This window comes from Python bivittatus, unplaced genomic scaffold (assembly GCF_059951505.1).
Source record: "Python bivittatus isolate LINGU-HERP-01145 unplaced genomic scaffold, Pbiv_v1 ctg000330_np1212, whole genome shotgun sequence".
NCBI classification, from domain to species: domain Eukaryota; kingdom Metazoa; phylum Chordata; class Lepidosauria; order Squamata; family Pythonidae; genus Python; species Python bivittatus.
In genome coordinates, this window is record NW_028277058.1 from 44,970,232 (window position 1) to 44,996,618 (window position 26,387).

General features: G+C 40.7%; 2 protein-coding genes across 5 annotated transcripts in view; one reads left to right on the plus strand and one right to left on the minus strand.

Annotated features, from left to right (window-relative positions):
• LOC112540522 (uncharacterized) overlaps positions 1 to 3,557 on the plus strand; it is a 43,067-nt gene extending 39,510 nt beyond the window's left edge. Inside the window, exons 18-19 of the mRNA XM_025166040.2 lie at positions 447 to 535; positions 2,762 to 3,557. Of these exons, the coding sequence (XP_025021808.2) occupies positions 447 to 535; positions 2,762 to 2,957 (285 nt within the window). The 3' untranslated portion in view covers positions 2,958 to 3,557. The remainder of the gene's footprint in view (positions 1 to 446; positions 536 to 2,761) is intronic.
• Positions 3,558 to 9,215: 5,658 nt separating this feature from the next.
• DENND2A (DENN domain containing 2A) overlaps positions 9,216 to 26,387 on the minus strand; it is a 70,409-nt gene continuing 53,237 nt past the window's right edge. For 3 of the 4 annotated variants that reach the window (XM_088141138.1, XM_088141136.1, XM_088141135.1), the window contains exons 15-20: positions 16,723 to 16,900; positions 15,378 to 15,419; positions 13,257 to 13,374; positions 11,507 to 11,746; positions 11,083 to 11,169; positions 9,216 to 10,382 (exon numbers count right to left, since the gene is read on the minus strand). In XM_088141138.1, coding sequence (XP_087997264.1) covers positions 10,351 to 10,382; positions 11,083 to 11,169; positions 11,507 to 11,746; positions 13,257 to 13,374; positions 15,378 to 15,419; positions 16,723 to 16,900 — 697 coding nt within the window. In that variant the 3' untranslated portion in view covers positions 9,216 to 10,350. Of the gene's footprint in view, positions 10,383 to 11,082; positions 11,170 to 11,506; positions 11,747 to 13,256; positions 13,375 to 15,377; positions 15,425 to 16,722; positions 16,901 to 26,387 lie in introns of those variants that run through there. The other variant, XM_088141139.1, reaches the window with a different exon arrangement.

Sequence of the window (26,387 nt, forward strand, 5' to 3'; positions counted from 1 at the left end):
ATTAGTCCCTCTTTGGTTTTTGAGAGTTCAGAAGACCATACAGAAATTTCCCCTCTAATAGAAAGACAGATAACTTGCCTTTAAAAGATTGAACATCTGAGAATTTCAGAAAATCCAAAAGTCCATTCTGATCATTTTCAAATTATGGATTTGTATTTGTGAACATGAAAATGAGAATCTAGTATGAGGAAAAGTGCCTCTTCTCATTGGTTCTTCCTTTTCAATTGTTGGTTAAAGTCAATTCCCCTCAGTTCCCCTGTTTCAGCTATGATATTTGGGAGCTATGAGTTCAATCCTTTGAACAGAACTAATTAAGTGAGTAGAAAATTCTCCTCTTGTATCAACTCTACCTTACCTACACAGAACTTAAGTGTTTATCAGAAAAGCAGCAGTTTACAGTTTGTCTCCAGGCCTAGCTCCTTGCAATTTCCTATTTCACTTTACAGAACCCTGCAGAGGAATTACGAGCTGTTCACTACGCGGCGGTCCCTGTCCCCATTGAAGAGATAGTGAACGTCTCTGGAGCTGGTGATAGGTATACTGCTAATTGCCCATTGAATGTGTGCCATGGCTGTACAATACTCCACCTCCCTCTGTTAGATATTTGCAACTTAGGTTGCTGTGACAACATAACAGCGCATGCAGGTATGCAGCATTGCTAAGGAAATCACTAGCCCAAATATTTATTTGGAGATGGTGAGAGACAGAGAGACTTGTTGCAAGCTGTTACTTTTCTGTGCTTTTGTGAAAGAAGAAGAAATGGAGTTACATTTTATGGTTACATTTCAGGAAGATGATTGAAGCTTTGCTCCACTTGCCTGGAGCCATTATAAAAAGACAAAGCAAAGCAAAGCTTTTTAGGATGCCCCTCCTCACACACACACACAAGCACAAGGTGTTTACATTAATGTAGAGGGCAATTCTGGGCCACCCAAGTCCATTTCAAAGAGGAGGACCGAGATCTTGGGGTTGCTCATTAGCATGTATAGCACTAAGGCTAAACAGGCACACAAGTTGTGTGGGATGTACCGAATATTACTTTTATAGGGAATGTGATTCAATACACAGCTTATATGTATATTTTGTACTAACCTGTTCATGTTTTTTGGCACTAAGTTACCTAACGTGCTAGAAAATGTAGTATTTCTCATTGTAAGAAAGGCCAACAGACACCATGTAAGAAAGTAGTAATGGCTTTGTGCATTACTTGCTTCCCCAATAGTGACAGAAATGATAGTATGATACGTTATACTATGTCCCACTTTCTGTGGCATGAAGATGCCTTGAGAAATACTTTTAAAGTACGTGCCCTTGTTACATTACCTTCATCTCATCCCCAGCCCACACAGAGGGAACCTAAAACTGCCTTGCTTAAGGTGATTTCCCCCCTTCTCCCATCACAAATTGTGTCTACACCTCACTGAGGATGTGGTTGATGACATGGTCAAGGTTTGGGGACTGCCCAGCTCCAACTGACCACTTATTTATTAGCTTAATTCTATTTTGGCAATGCCCAACATAAGACTGCTGTGACTTAGGCACTCCCCTCTGTGTTCATGTTGGCTTTGACCGTAGAGAAAATAACAACGGACTTGTTCAGAGTGGACCAATCAGTCAGATTTTATTTCTTTTGGTTCCCTTTTTTAAAAACACAGGATGGTTAAAATGGAACATAGTCCCGTTAAAAAAACACATTCTGGCTGACTAGTTGGTGGGACAGAGGATAAAGCATGAGAGAGCTCTTTCCCTGTGTGTGCAAACTCTGGGCTGGTTTTGTGTGTGTTTGGTTTCTGATAGGAGAGTATCCAATTCCCAGGAGACTGATACTTCCTTAAAAAAAAAAAATCTTTGTTGATGGTCAGCGGCTAAACTTCCTACTGGCTTCCTTAAGTATTGTTGGAGGGGGGTTCACCACTGGATCTGTTCAAGCAAGGTTTGGGCAGCCTTTGGTCTGGGGTGCTTTATTTCAGATTTCTGCCCAGAACAAAGGATTGAAGTTGGTAACCCAACTGGCATTTTCCACTCTGCAATTTTATTGCTGGCCCCAGAAGCTCACATGCCCTGCTCCCAATGTCTAACTCCATCTTGAGAATAAGGGTTTGATCTCCTTAGCTGGAAGGCATTGAAAACCTGTGGTCCTCCAGATGTTCCTGAATTGTAATTCCCAGCATGCACATAGTTGCTCAGGAATGGTGGGCAGAGATGCCTGCCATATGCAAGAACACAGCTGCTCTGAGGTGGTCAGTGCCCCTCTGGATTCCCAGAGACAAGGGGCTTCTGTGGCGCTTGAGAAGCCGAGCTGATAAAGAATGAGCTCCATTCCTCTTTTGCAGTATTTTGCAAAAAGGTTTTGCACTGTTCTGGAGCTGCAGGCCTGGTGGCTTCCAACAGATGGAAACTCCTACCTTTGCTTACCAGTATCTGAGATTTCCACCCTCCCACCTGCAAGCCAGACCCCATCCTCCATTGTTGCTCCAAGGGGACATTTTGCCACCCCCTTTCCCCTCCCACCAGAATTATAGGTCAGGAAGTGGGAAAGTGGGGGCATGCATGGCTCTGGCTAGCTACAATTTTTTGCCTTCTGGGGGCTGCTGGCTGATATCTGGAAGATATCTGGAAGGCTCTATGCTATGAAGTTACTTCAAAGAGTAAGGAGGGGTAAGGGTGGTAGAAATGCTCTAAAAGCCCATATTCCATGCTTACCTACCACTCACCTGAGTTTATGGTCTAGTTCAGCCCAAGCTGCCTCTCTTCTCTGCAGCTTAATGGCCGGGATCATCGCTGGGCTTCTCGCTGGGGAGGACACAGAGAACTGCATCCGGATGGGCCTCCTCTCAGCCAGCCTTTCCCTCCGTTCTCATGAGCCTGTTTCTCCAGAGATCAACAGCACCAGCGTGAGCCTGGCGAGGATCAAGGCTCAGAGGTGGCCCACAGCCAAGATATGGAAGCTGCCTTAGTTGGAGTTGAAGATTTTCTTCCACTGCTCCAATTGTACCAGTTTGCCTCCAGTCATTGTAGGTGGAAGGGAAGAAGAATGATTGGCTATGTTCAGGTGCCTGTATCTCCCTTAGCCCCATTCTGTGTTATTGTAATTCTGTTTACTATACACTAATAAAAATAAAAATTTCTACAGCAAAGTTCAGCCTAAACCATCGGCTCAAAAAACAGTTAAATCTACTGTTCATGCAAATTAACATCTTTGCAGGTATTTCCTTAATCTGTATGGTTTCTACTTCTAATTGTTATGGGTATGAGCAGTACATTAGGCAAAGCAGTGAAGCCACCACTTTTAATTTGGGAGATACTGTTATCAGGAGGAAAAATAAATAAATGCAGGGTGAAATATTCTCATTTTTGTGCAGTCTTTCTCAAGGTCTACCTAAATGGAGCTTGCACTTCACACTTTGAAAATCTGACTTTAGATGTTGCTTATTTAAAATACAGTATTGGAAGATACATGCTCTTTGAGAAGATATACCTAAAAATGCTTTTACTCATAATTCCAACAGAGCAAAAGTAAGTTTCAGCTAATGGTATTGGAGAACTTGGTTTAGGTTGTATTTTTAAACGAGTGTTTAAATCTCCCTAGATTAACGCATAAATTGAAACTCAAATATTCCTTAGAATTCATGTTTCTCTGAATTTTGAGATGCTATGGTAGTCTCAAAAATATATAAAAATCTATGTTTTAGAGGGAGAAATGACAATAATTTTAGTAGAAAAAACTGGACAAAATTGACTATCATTGCCACTGACGTGGACTGTAAATGGACCGATTTGTTTCTAGTTGCAACAGTTGTAGAACAACAAAAATCAGGGATGATCAATCCATCTACAGAAGAACAGGAAAAAAAGTTGTACTCATCACTTACTCATTAAGCAGAATTCTCTCCTCTCCTCTCCTCTCCTCTCCTCTCCTCTCCTCTCCTCTCCTCTCCTCCCCTCCCCCTTTCCTTCCTTCCTTCCCTTCCTTCCTTCCTTCCTTCCTTCCTTCCTTCCTTCCTTCCTTCCTTCCTTCCTTCCTTCCCTCTGTCTTTCTCTCTCTCTCTCTCTCTCTCTTTCACCAGCAAAGTTCTCAAAGTGCCTGTGAGCACCTGCTCATCCAAAAAAATGGGAGGAGGAGGAAATGTTCCATGATCACAATAGAGGGGAAAGATGATATTAGACACACACCTGAATGGAAGTACATGCTTTGCAAAGAAGTTGGGTGTTACTGGGGGTGAGGAGCGGGGAGGGAAGAGGAAGAAATTTTCCAAGGAGATGATACAAGCCACAAAATTAATATAACAAAGGGGGGAAAAGGTGTGTATTTGTGTAAGGAATGATGGGGCGGGGGGATGAGCTGGGAACTCGAAAGCATAAAAGGCTTCCACCATCCATGCACGGAAAAGGAGAGAGCACACATAAGTGCATGTAGCTGTTTTAAATTGCTCCAGCAGGCTCCAAGGCAACGGCATCCCTTGACTTAGATAGTTGGGCAAGACGACTCAAGACAACAGCATGAGAGTGTCTAGAATGACCATCCTTGTGCTTCCAGTGCTGTTTTATTTTCTGACTCAAGCTGGTGGGAAATTGGCTGGGAAAGGGCTAGCTGCTGAAGTCAACCCCACCAGAGCTGCAAAATCTAGGAAGAGTCTCAACCCCAGCCATGGAGGAGACAGAGGGGTAGAAGGGAGGAAACCACCTTCTCCCAGATTGTGGAAGGCTGCAGCAGGAGAAGCCCAACTAGCTGATAGAGCCCATGACAAAGCAGCAAGCAATTCCCAACTGGGAACCAGTAAGCAGAAGCCAAGTGGCAAGAGGCAGTTTCTCCCACTGTCCCCTCCAAAAAGCAAGGGTCAAGGGCTTGAGGCCCACTTGGAAGGCCATGGGAAGTTTAATACAGATATGGTGAGTAATGTCACTTTGAATTAACTTTGGTCTGGTCCTGCAATGCTCTTCCAATTCTTGTTGGAAATCAAATTTTCTTTGTAGTTGAGTTTTTGTCAGGTCAGCAGCGGGATGGTGGTGGAGCAGTCAAATTTGAAGAAGGGAGAAACTGCAATTAATTAGATGGTTGTACAGAATCTTCTGATTTCATCAAGCCCCAATATTAAGGAACTTGCAAGCAGGCATGCTTTAAATTCACCCTCATTCCTTAAAGCAGATAATTGACAACCAAAAAGTCAACAGATGCAATGTTTCTAATTGAAATTCTTTAAGAGTCACTTTTATGTGAGATGAGCGGCTATATAAATATGATAAGTAAATAATTCTAGAGTAAGGATGGGAGCAGCTGCACCTGTAAGAAGATTGCCTATTAAAAAGGGATGACACTCCCTCCTTTGACAAAGACCACCGTAATAAAGTTTAGATAATAAAAGTTACTGTCTAGGTAGAACAGACCAAGAAATCATTTCTACAGGAAAACTAAAAGTTTTTACTGAGATTGGCCATAACAGAATCTTGCAAGTCTGATTTTGTTATTAAGAGGGAAGTCCTCCCCCTTCTACACTCCAGTGAATCAAGGAGGCATCTCTCTAAGCTGCTTCTGAATGTTATCTGAACATTGTGGACTTAAGAAAAAGTTTCATCCCTTGTCACCTTGGTACAGAGCTTGCATCTCGCTGTCAACATCATTTTCCTTAGTCTCTACACTGGTCCATGATCATCATAAAAATGTAAGCCCAGCAAGAAATAGCCTATACAAGTTAATGAATTATTGAGACACCATTCCTTACTTTCCAAAGCAATGCTTGTTATCTGCAGTTTCTTTTCTTTCCTTCTCAGTATTCTTGCCCTGGGATCCAGTTGAAAGCCTGCCGAAAACCCTCCGATTGCGATGGCTGCTTGGGCCTCTACACTTGCAAACTTCCAAAGGGGAGGTGTGACTTCAAAGCAGTTTCCCGACAAACAGGTACCACATAAACTAAGCAGAACATCAAAATAAAGGTGAATAGGGATTCTTCTCCCCTGAGTATTTTCAAATATCCCCTGTAGAAATCCTCCCAATATAGCGCTCGTTCTCACTGTGATGTAGTGGCTAAAATATTGAACTAGGCGGAAACCAAAGTCAAGTACAACTTCAGCAGTGGAGCTCAGTAGGTGATGTTGGGATAGCCAAATCTCTCTCAATCCAGCCTCCCTTGCAAGATTGTGTTATGGAGAAACATTGGAAGAGGGTGAGTTATGCACACTGCTTCCAACTTTTGAAGGAACAGTAGTGACTAATCTACTAAATGTTTCAGTAAATGCCTTTACATCTGGATGGTTCCAGATATGGAAAGTACACATTATGATCCTTCATACAGAAATTAACTTTTCCACAGGAAATTAGAGATCAGTGAAAGCTTTCTAAATATGTATACATGCCTCATCTGTAATAGTGATGTCTAGAACCTCACTATTAGTCATATTGTGTGACATAGTGCACAGTAAGAAACTGTGGTGAGCATTGGTTTCAAATGCTGTCTTCAAGCAATAGACAGCAGAGGGTGCTGTAAGGTCATATGAAATGAAAAGTTGACAAATTTAGGATGTTTCTGCACTCTTTGTACTCCTCTTTCTCCCATGTAGATATTACAACATGGGAAAGGCTTTGTAGTTTGGCATCAATTTCTGCTGCAGTGATGAAAAAAAAAGAGAGATCTAGCCCTTTAAAAGTGTGCATGAATGCCCTGGTGCCCATGATGTCCGCCTAGCCTTGATCTCAGGAATCCAGCTTGTGTTTTAAGTTGTCTTGTGCTGCTCCTTTCCACACTGAAAAATAATTTTCTGCTTAATTCAAGACAGAGTCATTGTGTGTAAATTGTATTACACCTCTCCATAGATGCATTCATGTGACTAGGCAGGAAATTCCTTTATGTTAGTGGGAAACCGCATGCCATTAGCTAAGTACTGGTCAATCAATGCCCTCAACATGTTCCACTCCTTCACCAATGAGATCATTTTATTAGGCTCCTGGAACAGTAACGAGTGGACATGGCTTACCTGACAAGATAGTAAAGGCTGAGTTGTGCTTTGCTAGTCTAAAAAAATGTGTATCAGAAAAACAGCCAAAGAGAAAAAACAGGCTATTGGATCAGATTTAATCTAGTCCCAAAATGTAACATGGAGAGGCAAATCTAGGACAGAATGTCAATTTAGCCATGAACAGCTTGAGTAACCAACTCTGAATCTTTCCTATTTCAGACAGTGGTTTGAGGGTAAAATTCCCCTTAATTCAATGCCCTCAAGATTTGCTGGACTTTAGCTTCCCAAATTCCCAGCCAGCTTTTTATCATGCTCTCTAGGACCTGAATTTCAACACATCTGGAGAGCATCAAAATGGGAACTAGAGTACATGGGCATTCTCTTCAAAGCTTGGGTCAAATGAGCAGCTTATGCCTTAAAATGTTGAGCAAATCCGAGTAGTTGTGGTTATCTCAAATGTGATTAAACTTACCAAGGTTTTTCTAGCACAGAAAGGCTCCACAGTGAAGATAACAAGAGGAAGAGGTGTTGATGAGTTGGCATTCTGGTTTCCACCATGGAAGGCACTGGCTTTTTTTCCCCGTCATACAAAACTTTTAATGATTCACTTTCACATTAGCAAGGGTGTCATTACTCTTAATTTTTGATAGACTTGCTTACAGCAAGCATATAGTTTGGAGGAGCTAATTGACATTTCCTTCTGATTGTATCAGACCATAAGGGAAGTCATGTGCTACCATTTGTCTGATGCATATTCCTGCTGCTTACAATGTATCTCTGCTGTTGTGGAAACTGGTATGCACTTGGCCTGCAATTCACACAACTGGTTGTGTCCCATGAGCCTGAGGCAAATCCTCACTTTGGCATGTTAAAGTGTTAACACAAAAAGGTTAAAGTGCTTAGGGGGGCTCCAAATTGTGGACTTGTTGCAGCTTGCTCACTTATCTTTAGCTTTTATCATTGTCATCCATTCGTAATTCTCCAAAGTCGCTCCAGTGGTGTTTCCATCTTTTGACTGGAGAAAGTTCAACGTTTTGAGGGAAGGATGGAAAGAAAAGGAATGCTCATATGAGTCACTGTCCTCAGCTTCACTCCCATCTTCAAGGGTTGGTTTTAACATAAGCAATGACCTGTCATGGTTCAGCACCAGACACTCCACTCCTTGGTCCTGTTCCAGCCGAGTTTTTCCTATATCCTTATAAATGATAACCCAGCAGTTCACTCAGTTCACTCAACCAGGAATGTTTTCCTCATGGACTGTATTTTTTCTTCCAGGTGGCTTCTCCCGGAGTATCCAGGAAAGATAAAATATACAATCTCTGTGAACCTTAAAAAAGCTGATCCAAAAACATTTCAGTGTAGTATTGGGATGGGGAATGAAATAATCTTGACCATGAAAACTGCTCAATAAAATCAAGCTTTCCAAGCTATAGTTTACCTGAATTATTCAAAGCATTATAAAGGAAGATGTCTTTGTCTTGATGATTTCATCTTGGAGGAGCAGTGACTCCCTCAAGACAGATTTCCTTTTCTTTTTCCTTATCTCTTTCCTTTTATTTATTTTATTACTTCTTATTCTTTTCTCCACTTTGCAATAACACTGCTTACTCTGAAAGGAAGTAACATGATGGAGGTGTATATATGTGTGTTTCAGTGACTCTCCAGAATTTCTAAAATAAGTTTTTCCAGCTTCTTCAATTCTGAGATTGAATACACAAAGCTGTGTGCCTGATCCCTGAGCTACAGTTTTTCTTTTTTCTTTTTATCTCTAGGTGAACGTTTACTGCAATTAGGAGCAGAGTTTGTACACATGTAATACAGTATTTTAAGCAAGAGACCACCCGTGGCTGGTGAAAAGACAGCCTCCACTTTTGTCCAGGACAAATACCCTCCAATGCATTTCCATTAGTTGTCACACCTAAAACTGGAACCCCACATCTGGTGGCATAATATTGAACAGCCTTCCTTGAAGTTGAGATGTCAAGGTAACCTCTTACTCTGGGCCAGTGTTTCTCAATCTTGGCCACTTTAAGATGTGTGGACTTCAACTCCCAGAATTCCCCAGCCAGCCATGTTTCAATTCCCAGAATTTCCCATGCTGGCTGGGGAATTCTGGGAGTTAAAGCCCACACATCATAAAGTGACCAAGGTTGAGAAACATTGCTCTGGGCAATAGCACAAGAGGCCCTCTTTATTGAGATGGACAGAAAGAGAAAGGAGTGGATATCAGCATGACCTGTCCTGGCACCTTTATGCTTTGTTGACTTGAATGTACAAACAGGTTGCCACAAATTTCACATCACAGGTGTGATCTGCGTGTCACCTCAGATATGGCACTTATCAACAGTGTCACTTCACACATAACACAGTTATGTAAATAAATGTAACAAAATTAAATGATATGCATGCCTGTATGGATCAGCCTGCAGCCTAACACAAATGGAATAACCCAAGAGGAATGGAATGATAGAAGGCAATGGTTTCACACAGTTCTGGCCACTGGGGGGGCCCTATAAGCCCATCACCAGAACCATCAAATCCATCCTTAAGTGCCGTCAGACATTTTTCAGTGGTTTTGAGGCAGGGGGTGGGTGGGAAGGATCTTTCAAGTACTGCTTCTGCCCTCCACCTTCTCCCCTGAATTTTACTGCAACTTCAGCTAATGAAGATACACTCAAACAAAACAAGCTACATATAGTACTTGGAACTACGCACACGCTCTTTTGTTTTAATAATCACATACTTCCAACTGCAACAAATCAGGCTTACTCCAAAGAAGGGTGTGGACATGTGCCCCAAAGTCCAGGAAGGGGCAGTAAGTCATCACATAGTGGTCAGTTGGATAAAATTCTGAGCAGATTCAGTAGTTCCCCCCACCATAACCATTGGCGTATAAGAGATCAGCTTTCCCCATCTCCATGTGCCCTTCCCCTTTCTTCTTGTCATTTCCATATCACTTCATGTCCTTTCACAATCATGCAATCCAAGTGAACGCAGCCTCCGTCCTTGCTGTCATCCCTTGGGAGAGTAAATGGAGTAAATGTCTCTGCCTAATAGTTTTCCTAACCTCAGTATAAATAAGAACGTTTCCAGAAAAAAATTAATAGCTAAGGACTTAAAATCACCACCAAGCCTGCAGAGGGCCAGTGGGGAGAGAGGTTTGGGAGTGCTTTGCCAGTGCATGCTCTTCATCAAGCCCAGAGACCCTTCTGGCCACTGGTCAGCTGTTCACACAGGTGCCGCTGTGAAACACTGTGCCTCTTCAGGCTTCTACCCCATTGGAGCAGGCTAAGGGGGACTCGGTTTTAAAAACGGGAAAGCAAAAGGAGTCCATGTTGTGTCTGCTGAAATGCTTAGAAAAGATAATCCTTCTCTGCGCCCCAGCGGTGCTCCGAACTCTTATTTCTTATGAAGAAATTTCATTCTGCTACCTAGACAGGATCAATGGTGGGAAAAGAAAGAAGAGAGGCAATATTTATTATGGAAAGAAAAAGGCAGTAGAGCAACTCCTTCACCTGCAGAAAAGCTGAAGGTTGAATCTCCAACCTTTTCATGTGGAGGAGTGAGAAGGATGGAAACTCTGTGGAGCTGAGGCCCAATAGCAGAGGTCACAGCTCTGCCATCTTTTCAGACCCCAGAATGCCTTCATGGGGGACTGCAAAATGACCCTTACAAAGGCATCTGAAATCTCCTGCAGTTGCAGAACTCATGTTCTGGGAATTTTGGATTGTTTTAGCATTGTCTAGAAAAGTCATGAGATTATGTCCATGGAAGATTGAGGTGATTTTAAAAATTGTTACTCTTATATCCTCACCATCAAATTCCATGGAAAGGCTCTTCTCACATTAAGCAGGGATGTGATGGGGCAGGAGGTATTTTGGAAGGTAGGAAGCAGCTTTTCAATACACACAATTCTCATGCCCAACTAAAATGTCTGCCACAGTTAACATTTACATTGGAAGTTCTTTCAAGTAAAAAAAAAAATGCCTTTTTTTCTTATGTTATGTTACATTACCTAAAACATAGATACACAGATGCATAATTGTGTTTGTAATTTAAACATGGTAGAATCAAAAGATATTAAAGATCAGCATGATCACTTCAGCAGCTGCATTTGCTTGGATCCCTTACCTAATCCTTTCAGGAATTTATTAACTCCACTCTGTTCTTCACTGGGAAGGGTCTCCAGGTATTCCTGGGCACGTACCTCAAACAAACCTAGAGAGAACAAGACCAAAAAATAAAAGACTAGTCATCAAGGTTGTTAGTTTCACTTGCAATCAGCAATTGGGGAGGATTATGATGCTTAAAGAAGCAAAGCAGAAATCCACACAACTAAGACTGTACTTGATCCACCACGTATCAGGGAGCTATTATAACTCAGTAGGACAATTCATGCTTTGCAGATAAAAGGTCTCAGGTTCTATTCCCGGCATTTCCACATAGGGTTGGAAAGTTCTATTCCAACATCTTGGACTGCTGCTATCAGTGACGATAATGCTGAGTAGACAGACCAATAGTATCTGCTGTCCTCCTGACAAGAGGGCTCCCTCACCTTTGGCTCCCTGTTTGCGTAATTCTCGTTCTTGAATGAAGCCTCCAAACATCTGAGTCTCCATAAAAACTTCCAGAAACCGCCGAAGGCTCTTTGAAGAAACGGACTTCCGGAAAGCTTCCCGCTGGAGAGTCTTTTCTTCCCTCTCAGCAGGAATCATGAAAAGAGAGTAGTGTCCTACAATCTCCACAAAGAAGCGGACAAAAGCTTCTGACACCACTTCATTCAAAGGGCTGGACTCTGAGGGAATGTTGTGGGGAAGGTGAGGAAAGGGAAGAGAAAGAATGAAATAAAAACAGAAGAAAAATATACTAGAGTTTAATTATCTTTTTCAGTGGCATAGCTGTTCTTTGCTAATGTCCAGATCTATTCCACCACATCTAGGAGGACCCAGTGCTCAGGAGCAGTGATTCTGCTTTTCATTCAAAAGGTTTTCAGTACTATCTTCAACATAGAATCACAAGATGTAAGTGTTGGAAGGGATCTGGGAGATTATCTGGTCCAACCCCTGCCCAGTGCAGGCTTCCATTACTACAGCATCCCCAACAGATGGCAAACCAATCTCTATTTAAACACCCCCAGCCAAACAGAATCCACCATCTCCTATTATAGAACAGTTCTTACTGTTAGGATTTTTTTTTTTTTTTGCTCCTGTCCAATAATTTACTTCATTATAATTTAAACCCATTGTTTCCTATTCCATATTCTGGAACTATGAACAATTCTGTCTTGACTTCTATATGACAGACCTTCAAATACTTGAATACAGCTATTGCGTCTTCCTATAGTCTTCTCCAGGCTAAACATACGCAAGCCTCTGACCATTCCGCATACATTTTTCCTTCCAGGAACCTTGCCATCTTGACTGCTCTTCTTTGGACACCCTCCAATGTGTTAATGATCTAAACTACAGTACCAGAACTGGATGGGATGTCCCAGTTTGGTCTGACCAATGCAGAATACAGAAGATAATGTCTCCCCATGGGACTGAGAAAGATCCTTCCCTGAAAACCTGGAGAGACACTGCTAATGAGCATACCAGGAGTGGGCAACCTGCAACTCAGATGTTGCTTAACTAATCCCCAAATCCTTCATAATTTGTCAGGTTGCTGAGAACTGAAGTTCAGGAACATCTGGCCCACACCTAAATACCTCATTAGCTGTGCCAGTAACCTAATATAGTTTAAGGCAGCTTTATACATGTAACATCAACCATGTTGTTAAATCCACTTTTGCCAACCCCTCCATGGCCATCAGAATAGCTTCAAAAGGGTTAATCTCCAATATTGGCAACATTTCCCAAAAGATTTGGGAGAAAGAGGAGCATCAAGATGATCAAAGCTAATATTCTTTAGTCTTTTCAGTTTGGAAGGAAAACGGTAACCGACAAAAGAAGAATTATGCCTGATGCAGGGAAAGTGGAGATTTCTCTTCCCCCTTCAATACACATAATGCTCAGGATCACACAATGACAGCAGAGTCAGGATAGATGACGGTGCTTCTTCACACAATAGCTTACATGACCAAGGGTTAAGAATATGGTGGGAACAAAGGTGCATGAACAAAGCCAGCATCTCTGCATACTGGGCTCCCTCACAGAGCTTCTGATCTGTAATGGTTTGAAAGCATGTCCAAACCATTTGGACAACATAAAATTGGGGAAAGCTACAGTAAATACAAGTATACTGATCTGATAAACAATCGTTGTCAAGAAAAAAGGGACTACCAAATGTTAAATTAAAAAACCAACCCTGTTTGCCATTGAGCGTGATTTCCTCCTTGTCACTTGCCAGTTCATTCCTCTGCTCCAGGATGTGTTCAAGTGCTCCTTGCAACTTCCGGGGCAAAATGGAATCTTCATCTTCCATCTAAAAAGAAAAGGATACATTCAAAAAGCTTGCATGAAACTGGATCTTGTATGCAGGGAGCACAACCTGACAATACCTCTCTTGTTCTACAAATCTGCTTTTTGCAACTGTGAAAGGGCATACATAATTCACATACTCAAGGCTGTTTCAGCTTTGGACAGCCTGAGGAAAAAATGACACAGCGTTTTTGGAGGTTGGACTTTTTCATCCCTCATAGGCATCTACAAAATCTCCATTTTTTATTAAATGTATGGCACGTCTTGCCCCTTGTGGATGTGGTCAAGCTAAAAGGATAGGCATTAAATGGCATTTGGCGCCTACAAATGTTGAAGGATACAAGTATAATGGATTCCATCTTGGGGCATGGCTTCCATTTAATCAGCTCCAGATTCAACCCTGAGGATGAAAATTGCTTCTAATTGGACAGAGCCTAATGCTACCAAACATGTCACTGAGAAGATATTCCATCTTTTCTCCTTAATTGGTTTCCTTTTGTAAGAAAAAAAGGCAGAGCAATAGGAGACACAGGAAAATTGCCAATGAAAGACAACTCAGCATTCACCTGGGAGGGCAACCCATGGCCATATATGACCCCCAAGCTCTCCTATGTAGCCTCAGAAGCCCCTAAAGACTGCACTGCCAAACTGCAGTTGCAAACCACCATTGCAATTTCCCACTGATATTTATAATACGGTATATATCTCCTTTTCTGATATTCTGAGCAGGGCTTTTGCCCTTGTTGTGAACAGTCACTAATTACAAGATTCCTACAAGCAGATTATGGCAGCCTGCCCTGGTGGCTGTATTGGGACTTCAAGTCCCAGCCAAGCTAATGAAATATTCTGGGAAGCACAGACTCCAGATGTCAAGACAGTGCCAGAAAGCTGGATTATGGGGCAACTAGAGAATCAGCCAGTTAACACACACTAGGAGCCTTATACTGAGAGAACAGGCAAGATGAAGGCACTAACTGCAGAGGCTGGTTGTTCAACATGAACGTTTGCCAGAAGACCTGAAGGAACATTCCTTTCCCGGATCTAAAGATACAAATGTTTTTTCAGTATGCCACATGAACATTGCTAACTAGCACAGGCCACGCATGCCCCAATCCGTACCACTTCTCGGCCACAAACCTTGAAAGCTGGCAACTATGGTTGATCTGTTTGCACCATCCAATACTGATCAATACTGTTACAGAACAGGGCCAGCTTCAGGGTAGAATAGGGCAGAGAAAAAATGTCATCAGGTGGACAGCAACTTAATTAACAGCAGGGAACTGGAAAGAAACCGTTTTAAATTGCCCACAATGCTCCAGGATACACCACATACCAAAGAATTATGGGTAAGTTCAAAGGCTAATTCCAGGATACAAATGGCAAAAGGTGTATTCCGAACCCGGTACATTCAACCCTGCTAGGGCCTTGGCAGTTATCTGAAGCTGTTTTGTGCAGAGTGCTGGCCCTGATGTGAAATTCCCTTTGTCTACTTTATAACTTTATTTCTAAATAATTTTCCTGGGTTTCTAATTCTGCACTTACACTGATCCAAGAAGAAAAAAATAGCACTCTTAAAGATATTCTCAAAGTACAAAAATTCTGGCTGGAAGAATAGACATGTAGTCAGTCTGTCTTTCTCTCTCAAAGACCAAGGGTCACTATTTCAATTATTTTCCTTTCTACACTTTCGCTTGCAGCCAGGAACTCTGGCAGACTTTAGGATGATTTTGATACTTCTGAAACTGCTGAGCCAAGGGGACTTCAGGATAAGACTGAATGTGGATGTACGCACACCAGGAAAAGCAATGCACCTTTTAAATTCTTAGCTTTTGATTGCTATCTATTTCTAGACTCCATTTCTCATCACTCTCTCTGGATTGGCAGGAATTAAAAAAGAAAGTGATGGACAACATCCAGTATCAGATGATTTTCAGCAGAAGGAAAAATCCTTCCATTCTCCCTGGACAAGTTAAAAAAAGAAAAGACTGGAAAATAAGTTATTCTTACCTGTCTAAGGAACCGGTTATTAACAAGGTCAACCACAAGGACCTAACCTCCGATAAATGCAAGAGAGAGAGACAGCATTAGAGCAGGGGGGCTCCCATAAAAACCTTGCATGCAGAACCCAAAATTCCTCAAAAATGGTTAAGCAAAATGTAATTTTAAGTATGAAGGAAGGAAATTCTTGATGAATTTCATCAAGTATAGCTAACTTTCTTACAAATAAGTGGTAGGGAAATTGAATTTAATTTTTGTCCTGGCCCCACCCCTTTGGGAGAGAGATTCCCAGCGCACCAGTTAAAGGCCACCTTCAGCCTTGATCCAGGAAGGATTCTGCACTCCAGGGATAGAGGGGACAAGCACACTGATGACCTTGAGAAAATGGCTGGGCTCTAGGCAGCTTTCAGAGGAAAAGGTTCAGCCTCATCAATTTAATCCCATGAGCCACAAAAAGATATGAAACCCAGTCCGATCACAGGGTGGTTTTATGACTTTCACCACAAAACCACAGGCTGACAACTTAAACACATGGAAGCTGTTCTTCATACACACACACACACACACACACACACACACACACACACACACAGAGTTTTCTTTCTGCTCAAGAATTTTTCCTGCCTGAGCCACCACACAACAGAGAGCAGCAATGGGCTGAATTAAAACAAGAGATAGCTGCTTGCTTTTATACGATGGAAGCATGGGATTGTCAACATGTGTTTAATTTGGTTATTTGTTTTAAAAATGGATCTGCTGCTTCTCAAAGCAATGCTTTTTTGCAAGGCATTTTACATAAACATTTTCAAAACAACACTGAAAAATCTACATCTAACACTGGAACATGAAGACAAAGCAAGCATAAATACAGTTATATATTTATAACTATAAATTTTTAATTTTTAAAGCCCCCTAGATTAAAAAATACACTAAAAAGGCTGGAAAAATAGAGAAGACAGGCACTAGGGAAACATCTCAAGGGAATAATTTCCACACAGCGTACCCCTGTTTCCTGCAGCCCAACCACTGCATTCTACCACTTCTGCAGGCAATTTTAATACATGCTTTAAAACAGTGTTTTTCAAACTTGGCAACTTTTAAGATGTGTGGACTTCAACTCCCAGAATTCCCCAACCAGCAGGTCCACACATCTTAAAGTTGCCAAGTTTGAAAAACAGAGCTTTAAAAAGATCTCCCTCGGTGCCACAATGTGTTTCCAGCTGAAAACATATACCCCACAGACTCTTAAAGCTATGAGGCTAGTAAGACATTGATATGCCCCATATCTGACTGCCCACATGCAACTTAAACCCAAATTGGGTTTTAACACAACCTCCAGCTATTCTGATCTCACCTCTTCCACTGGCAGCTCCTTGAGGCGGGGCAATGAACTGGAGAGCAGGCCAATCAGGAAGGGGGTTGGTGAGCAGACAATGTCAATCATTGAAGGGGGAAGTACCGGGATATAGGTGTGTTGCCAGGCAAAGGGGTAAAGAAGTGCCACCATGGCATGGCAGCATTTGGACAAGGTACTGGAAGAAAAAACGAAAGAAGCCATCAAATTTCCTTGAAGCAGACCTTCAAACCATTTAAAATCGATAAACACAGCCGGCTTTCAATAAATATTGTGTCTAATCCGAAAAATTAACCTGCAAAAATCTAGTTTGTTTTACTGTGTTTGTACTACAAAATTCTAGGTGGATTTTTAATTTTTTTTTAAAAAAAGAAAAGCAACATCATTTACATTCACAGGAACTCTTTAATGTATACGCAGAAAGGCATCTCCCCTTAATTTAATGTAAATTATTCAAGAACATTTAAAAAATGCAAATAGTTTAAAAACCCATTTTTTTCTTTAATACCTTGATATTTCTCCTAGGCAGACTTTTAAAACATACATTTCTCCAATGTCCTTTTTTAAAAAAAATAGCTTTTAAAATAATTACATGTTAAAATTGTTTGCACATAAGTATCAGTACTCTTTTATGGATCATAGAAAGAGACAATGTGGACAGCTTTTGTTCAGTGCTAGTGTTTGCATTGTGATAAAGGTTTCTAGGAATAGAACTCCCAAATTGGCCCCCAACAGAAGAATCTGTGAAGAAATCCTTTTGCATCCATAAAACACACATGACCAATTTAATCAGAAATAGCTGAGGACTATTGAAAGCTCAGAGGCCAAAGTGGGATCGTTTTTATTAATTTAAAGGTAAATAGCTTCAAAACTGATCCTTACTCAACTACACCTCTGACCAGTAATGACTTTTGTTCTTACTTGCCAAAGGGCTAGCAGAAATATTTTTGTTATTTTTTTTAAGGAGGAGAATCAGATTCCCCATGCATAGTTTAGAGTTTCTTCAGCACCTACATTTTATATATTAAGCACAGTTTACATGGAATCTCTCTCCCTATCTTCTTATGGTACAATAGTATTATACAGTAAGAAATAATAATGATGATGATGATGATGTTAAATTTTATTTTTGCATTGACAAAATCACCGTCAGTCAGTTGCAAAAGGCAGCTTTACTTGGAACAGCTTATATCCTGCAACATTACCTCTAACACCATCAAACAACAACATCTACCTATCCCCAGGTCCTTGGGAAGGACTTGATAGGTGGATAAAAGTGCCAAACCCAGTCTAAACATCTGGCTGACTGTGCAACCAACAATAATAAACCCCAGTGAGGCATTACCTTGACATAGTTGTGGGGTTTGCATGCTCCTAGGAGGATGAGATCTATGCCAGAGGTTCAACTATATTGGACAGGTCTCATCAAAGAAGCCAGACCAAGAGTCTCTTTCCCATAAACAATATGGTGAGATGTAATTTACAGAAACCTATACCAGACTGGTCGTCGCCCAGGTCAACAAGGTCTGCCCTTGGTGTTCTAGTTGCTGGACAGCTGGTGACAAGTGGGCTACAAGACTCAGGACTGTTGGCTGAGCAACTAGGGCCAGCAACTGCAGGACTACTGGAAGAAAAGTTGCTTACCCGTTGCAAATATATGAAGACTGAAAACAAAGAAATAATGATCTGCTATTACAAATCAAGTCCAACAAGAAGAGGATATCTGAAAAGAATGTACCAGTTTTGGAAAGAGCAACATTCAGAATCAGAAATAACAGAACAGAGGCTAGCAGATCAATGTCAATTTATAAGACAAAATAAAGTATTCACAGAAGTAGAGCTGGAAGAACTGCAAAGGTCCTCCCAGGGCAAAGAAATCTAAGCCTTGCCAGAAGTAGCTCAGACTGTAGAGACAAACCATGGGGAGTCGGCAGTAGAGGAAGCCAGCATAGCTACTGAATCGTTTTCATTCCCAAACCAGGCACCCTCTCCTCTGCCTTTTCCTCAGAAAAAACAAAGCCCTCTAACTAAAAAACAAGAGGAACTGAAACAAAGAATAACTGAGCATCTAGTACAGCACATAAACAATACAGTAAGGTTGCCTGCATTGAAGCTTGTTACAAAAAAACAGCTAGCACAAGTATTAAAAGATGCCAATACTGTCATATCAAATATAAGCACCAGCTGATTGTAAGAAACAAACCAACTGATGTACAGCACGGCTGCAGTTATAACTGAATAACTTGGATGCAAAATCAACAAATAAGAATAAAAGCCAAACAGTGCACCACCAAAATGGAAGATCAGGTTGGAAAATAAGATCAACATGCTAAGATCAGATGCAAGCAAGCTAGAACAGATGAAAGAAAAGAAGCTGAAGAGCAAGAAGACCAAAGAATATCTGATCAAGAAATATAACCTAGAAACAAGGAAGTTCAAAGAAGCACTGGAAATAATAAAGCAGCAAATAACTGCCATAGGCAAAAAGATCAGCAGATACTAAGCTCAAATTGTACACTACAGGCAGAATCCCCAATTTCAGTCGAATCAGAAACGTTTCTACCAATCCATCAATGGAGAGACTGCAATGAACCAGTCAACATCTGACAACGAGAAAGAAGTGCACTTCTGAGCGCAGCTATGGAACAACCCAAAGAAATACAACAAGAATGCAGCTTGGATGAAGGAGGTGGATAAGAATAAAAAAGAAGCTGAAATGAAAGAACTTGCAACAGCAGCAAATATGGTGGAGAAAAGGGCAAGGAAGATCACGAATTGGTAAGCACCAAGTGAAGATGAACTGCATGGTCTTTGGTTGAAACATCTAACTGGTCTGCACCCACTCATTGCCAAGCAATTTAACAACATATTGCAAGGAGGTGAAACTGAAGATTGGTTAACATCTGGCAAAACCTACCTGATAATAAAAGATCCAACAAAAGGGGCAGCACCAGGCAACCACAGGCCAATTACCTGCTTGCCTACAACTTTCAAATTGCTAACTGATGTGGTAGCTTTTGCAGTACAACAGCACCTAGTTGAAAACTAGCTCTTTTCATCTGAGCAGAAAGATAATCGCCCAAACAGCAGAGGGATAAAAGATCAGCTTCTAAGTGACAAGATGATTTTGGAAAACTGCAAGAGAAGGAAAACCAACTTGAATGTAGCTTGGATTGATTACAAGAAGGCATTCAACTCCCTGCCAAATGAGTGGATAATCAAGTGCCTAGAAATAACAGGAGTCAGTAGAAACATCAGAAGCTTTGTGCAAAGATTAATGGTACAGTGGAAGATACAGTTGCTGGTAATGGTGATAGACTAGGAAAGGTTAATATCAAGAGAGGGATCTTTCAAGGAGACTCACTATCACCACTACTATTTGTCATTGCATTGATTCTTCTGTCAACAATACTGAACAAGTCAGGCCATGGCTATCAAACATCAAAAACATCTGCCAGGCTATCCCACCTCCTTTACATGGACGATCTGAAGCTGTATGGAAAAACACCACCTGAATCGCTGCTCAACAATGTCCAAATATACAGCCAAGCTATTGCAATGGAGTTTGAACAAAAGTGCCTCCCTTACTATCAACGGGAAAAACAGTGAAAACTGAAGGAATCAAGATGCCCTATGGAAATAATATCAAGAGTCTGGATGAATAAGATCACTACAAATACCTGGACATCCTTCAAGCTGACAACATCAAGTACATTGAAGTCAAGAAGAAGGTTAGTACTGAATACATCATGGGAGTGAAGATCTTAAAGTCCAAACTCAGTGGAGGAAATACCATCAAGGCAATTAACACCTGGGTATTTCCAGTCATTAGATACACAGCTGAATAGTGGACTGGACTGAAGCTGAACTAGAAGCCCTGGATAGGACGACCAGAAAAATAATGACAATGAACCATGCCCATAATCATGCAGCGATGTTGACAGACTCTACTTATCCAGGAGCATAGGTGGGCATGGAATGTTGCAAGTACATCAGAAAGTTGAAGAAGAAAAAAGGCATTAGAAAAATATCTGAAGGAGACCAAACTGGCCTACAAGAAAGACCAAGTGAAGAATAGAAAAGGGACATGGCAAGGCAAAGTATTACATGGCCAGTACACAAAAAAAACTACCAGGCAAAGCAGATAACAACAAGACCTGGCAATGGCCAAGAGCAGGAAAGTTGAAGAAAGAGACAGAGGGGTTAATTCTGGATGCACAAGACCAAGCTTTAAGAATAAATGCATACAAAGCCAGAATTGAGAAGACAGCAACAGACAGCAAATGCCGCCTCTGCAAAGAAGCTGAAGAAACAGTGGACCACCTAGTTAGCTGCTGCAAGAAGATTGCACAGACTGACTACAAACAACAGCATGACAAAATAGCAACAATGGTGCATTGGAATATCTGCAAGAAATGCCATTTGCCCTCAAGCAAAAACTGGTGGGACCACAAAACAGACAAAGTAATAGAAAATGAAGAAGCCAAAGTGCTCTGGGACGTTAGAACTCAGACAGTCAAGCATCTGCCACACAACATCCCAGACTTAACAGTTGTTGATAAGAAAGACAAAAAAGTCTGGATAGTGGACATTTGCTTGGAGACAGCAAAATAAAAGAGAAAGAACTGGAGAAAATCACAAAATACAAAGACCTGCAAACAGAAATAGAATGACTGTGGCAAAAGAAAGCAAAGATAGTACCAATAGTAATAGGCGCCTTGGAGTACCACTTGAAGACCACTGGCATTGACAAAATCACCACCAGTCAATTGCAAGAGGTAGCTTTTTATGGAATAGTTTACATCCTGCAACGATACCATCAAACAACATCTGCCTATCCCAGGTCCTTCGGAAGGACTTGATAGGTGGATAAAAATGCCAAATCCAGTCTAAATATCTGCTGAGTATGTGACAAACAACAGCAACAACAATCTCCATTCCATCAACTACAGTGCAGACAAGATGATTTCTCAAAATGGCATCCTGGGATTCACATCATTTTGATGCCCATTTTCCCTTGAGTACAAGGATTCCTGAAAATACAGGATTAAGTAAAGTGCTCAGATTTCACACTGTTGCCTCTTAAACGTGGCAACACATGGAGCTGTCCCAAATTCCTCAATACTTTTTTCCTGCCAGCTAATGAAATTGCTACCAAACCCGAGACGATATTCCTGCTGAAATCAGCTATTTGTGAGAAGTTGGCATAAACAAAAACAAATTCCATGGAAGCCTGTGACGTACATACAGCTGAGGATGCTTTGGGACTTAAAAAAATCCTTGTGGGATCAGCTTCAAAGCCACTCTAGTTATCTTCTGAGTCACAGTGGCATGCCAGGTGAATCCAAAATGTTCATGAAGAGGGGCCTTCTTCTATTGTCGCTCCTTAGCAGCTGGTGTTTGAGACACCCTACTTTTGATTCTGGAGGCAGTATCCAAGTCATGTAAGCCAGTAGTCACTGATAGATTGGAATAATTGGGATAGATCCACTCTTCCGTGGATCTATCCCAACCTATCATTTTCTCAAATTGCCCTGTTTCTTCTACACCGAGATTGTGCCAATACAAATACCTGCTACTAGTCAAAATAAAATACTGCTAATCAAAGGAGAATACCAGGATCAGCATGGACTGAACAGCAAGAGTTATAGAAATGGAAGCTGAAGTCCAACATGTTCTGAATGGATCTGGTTGGGAAAAGCTGGTTTAAAAGGAACTGTATTACTTCCATTTGGTAAAATTCATGGATGTGCATTTGAACATGGAGCTTGTGTGACAGCTAATAATGACCATAATAAGAATAATAATGGTAATTGTATTTTCATGCTTTTTGAAGAATCTTGTAAGCTGCCTTGTGCTTTGGAAAAATGTTATTACATCAAGAAAAATGAATAAATGGACAGACACGCAACTAATGCCATCGTGGCAGGCTTCCTAGATATGTTAGGATGACATCGTTTACACTCAAATAGAGCCACCAGAATAGGGGAGACACTGGGGTTTTTTTTCCAGATTTTAAGAAAGGATCTGCCAGAAAACTGTCATTTTTGCAAAAGGAGAAGAAAATAGTAATATCATTTTCATAATCAAAACCAAAATTTTTAAAACCCCACCCTCTGAGACAGGCAAAAGAACAAGCCACTCATCAGCTGTAGGCCTGAAATCTTCTAGACCATCTGGGGAAGCTTGGGTATGTAACTCAAACAGACCCATAACGTCATTATTTGGGTTATAAGCCAGGTCTTGAATGGATGGAGATGGGAGGAGGAGGAGGGAGATATATTGTACTGCCTAAAGGAATCATATGGCCAGGAAACCACTTACAGCTGGCTTGAGTTAAGCACCATGAGAGAATGTATGCTGAACAGGGGGGAAAAGGGAAAGGCATTGTGGGGGAAGAATATTCCATGCCTGACAACAATTTCTGCAGCTATATGAAGGAAAAGGAAAGAACTTGCAACAACAACAAAAAAATGGACTTACTACTTTTCTTTTCAAAAAGTGCTGTGCAGCAATTCTGGCTGGCTAAGAACTTTAAAAAAAAAACACAATAAAGTTTTAGCACTCATGGTTATAAAAGCTAAAAAATTTATGGGATGTGCAGTGTTGAATTTTAAACTCATCCCTCCGCCCTCATCCCTCTGATCTTCTTAACTGCACAGAAATGCTCATCTTGATCAGCACTGCTCCTTCTCCACTCCAGCAACCTTGATCCAGATTGCTTGTGGCAGAAGACAGAGGTTTTAACCTGCTCTCACTCTCAACCTGCCACTAAAACAGCAAGCCTAACTTGCTGTTAGAGAAGTGTATCTTTCATGTCCGCAGCATGTCTGTCAGTCAGTGCCCAACATCTTTCTCAGGGTCCACTGTTGCTAAACTGACCTTTGAGGGGGGAGAAGAAAGTGAGTTGGGACATAGTGAATAATGGAGCCTAACTCTGCACCACCAAATACTTTAGGGCAGTCTTCTCCAAACCAGTGCCGGCTACAGATTTTGTGAGACAATTCCAGAATTTCCAATCATTAGTGATGCTCTCTGGAATTATAGTTCCCAGGTTGTGACAGAAAGCTTTTGGAATTGCGCAGAAACCAGATTGTATCACCTTCCTTCCAAGATAAACTGGGAGGACTGGAGAAATGTGACTAGTTGTGATCCGTTCATCTAATAACAGACACAATAATATTATGTTGCACTTTTGGTTCTCTTGGGATCCTGCCACTGTAAGCTTCCAGAAGCATTTTAAGCATCTTTTATTTTTAAAAAAACGTTCAAATAATGTGATAAAACATTAAATGTCACAGCTGTATTAAAGCAATAATTTCAAATTATTTTGTGGGGTGTATCCATGTCCATGTTTATATAAAATAAATTAAAATTTGGAATGACACGTTGGTAGTGTTGGACCTTAAGTGGAACATTCATCATTAAAATGAAACCACCAAACTTTAAATGAGTTGCCGGCTCCTCTTTTCCCTATTTGTCATTTTTACCCCAGGAAAAAAAAATTAAAATTTCAAAAAACAGAAAGTCACTTTGGCTTCCACAGTTCATTGTGTTACCAATTACTGGACTCTTCCCCATCTCAACAATAAGTTTTGTGCAGAAGGGTTGAGCGGCTCAAATGTAATAGCCTCTCTTTAAAAAATAGAAACATGCACATCCAAGCATTTTTTTTTTTTAGCTGAAAAGGGGCAATTGCTAGGATTATTATGGTAAGGTAAGGGCAAGGGAGGAAGAAATAAGCTTTTTTTCCCTTTTCCACTCTCAAGGTTCACAATAACAGAAAGGATTTTTAAAAGGGAAAGAAAAACAACAAAGATGTGCACTTTCTGCACGTAGCTTAAATTGGCATCTTTGTTCAGTTTTAGATGGGCTGTTAAAACTTTTTTTTTTCCTATTCCGCATGCCTTTTAAATAACTTCAAATGTATTCTTTTTGCTTAAAGGGAACTTTTTCCTATTGTTTTGCTTTGGTTGGCGTTCCAAGTTTTTACATTGTTTTAAAGTTTTCTATCGTGAAGTTGCCTAGGAGAGTCATTTTTGGATCAAAAAGCAACTCAGTAATTTATTTACGAATAAATGCATTTATTAAACCTGGTTTGGGCTTTGCTCAAAAATGCTCCACAACACATACACTTAAGGTGAGCAAGATGCCAAGTCCTCTTCCTTCAATGGAAAGCTACAGAACTTTGCAGCAACAGAAAGATGGAAGAAACCACACGCACCAAGACTGGCTCAAGACATTTTTCCAATGTCAATATTCTCCCTTCCATCAAGGGGCACAGTACCTCTCCTTTACAGTTAAAATATATAATAAATACAATTGGCTGCCCTTTCACAAGATCCTAAGTCCACTACCCCAAATGTAAGGTCAGTCCTGAGATGCCCAAGGTATACGTAGTTAGTAAACAGTCCTCCCAGTGAACAAGTGAGATGTATATGAGTATGACTGCTTGGAGTAAGATGGCGATACTGTAAATCCAACCTCTCCTATGCTTTTTTTTTTTTACCTGCACATACTCATTAAATACCCTCTGTTGAATTACTTGAAGCATTCCAAACCATTGAACAATCTCAAACAGCTGCTTTAGGTCTGGTTTTTAACAAAGAAGGTGGAGAAAGTGAGGGAAGAAGGAAACAAAATGAGAAACTAATTTACAGAAAATTTACAGAAATTAAATCTCCCTTCAGAAACATAAAGTAATTCCCCTTTTCCCAAGCAAACTGTATTTTTTATGTGCTAAACTTGAGGATTTGTCCTTCAGTCCAACTACTGAACCATGTAGCATAATACTAAAAAAAGATCTTAACTGCACACTTATAAAGGAAGCATGAAAATAATACTACAGGCAGAGAAGAGATCCTTAATGCCCTAAAGTAAGTTGAACCTCTTTTATGATGATTCTAGAGTAATTCTGCACCTTCTAAGGATGACCACAGTTGCCAGATGTGATACTGTCAGGGGGAAAAAAGGATGAAAAATGCAGAGTGACAGGTTGCAAAAGAAAATGATTTCTCCACCTATTTAATAAAACATGTTTCCGACTATGATATCACCTCTTGGGCTGTGTCCAACTGTAATGATCTGTGTAACGGAATGATGCAATTTCTGCATACAGTATTTGAGCAAACATCTCTCTTCTGAATTCCAGCTGGAACACACAAATCTCCATGGCTCTATGAATATAACCCATCCTTTGATCACCCTTCTAGAGTTGTTGCTTAAAACTCTCAATGCAGGGAACTTAATTTATAATCTTAATTTGTCAGAAGAAAACTTAGAATAGAAATATTAGATTCCAATACTGAACCATATTTCTTGTTATCTTCTACATGTTAAAAATCAAACATTCCAGGTAAGAGAATCTAAGCACATTTTCAAGTTTTAGAACCACACAAATTAAGATTGCACTTTAATATGCTTCTTAAATAAATAAAATCAATTTCTGGACTCAAGTGTATGTGTTTCTTGGAATAACAACAACGATTTTATAGCTATTACACCATTTCATGATTATGTTAAATTTTACGCCTATTACTCAAGATCAAGGAAGCCTGTGCAATTATTCTAACTATAGTTGTGCATGCTTTGAAAATAATTTGGAAGAGGTGCTTTGGACTTCATGAAATTGTGGCATCTCTGTCATTCATTCAAGCAATACAACT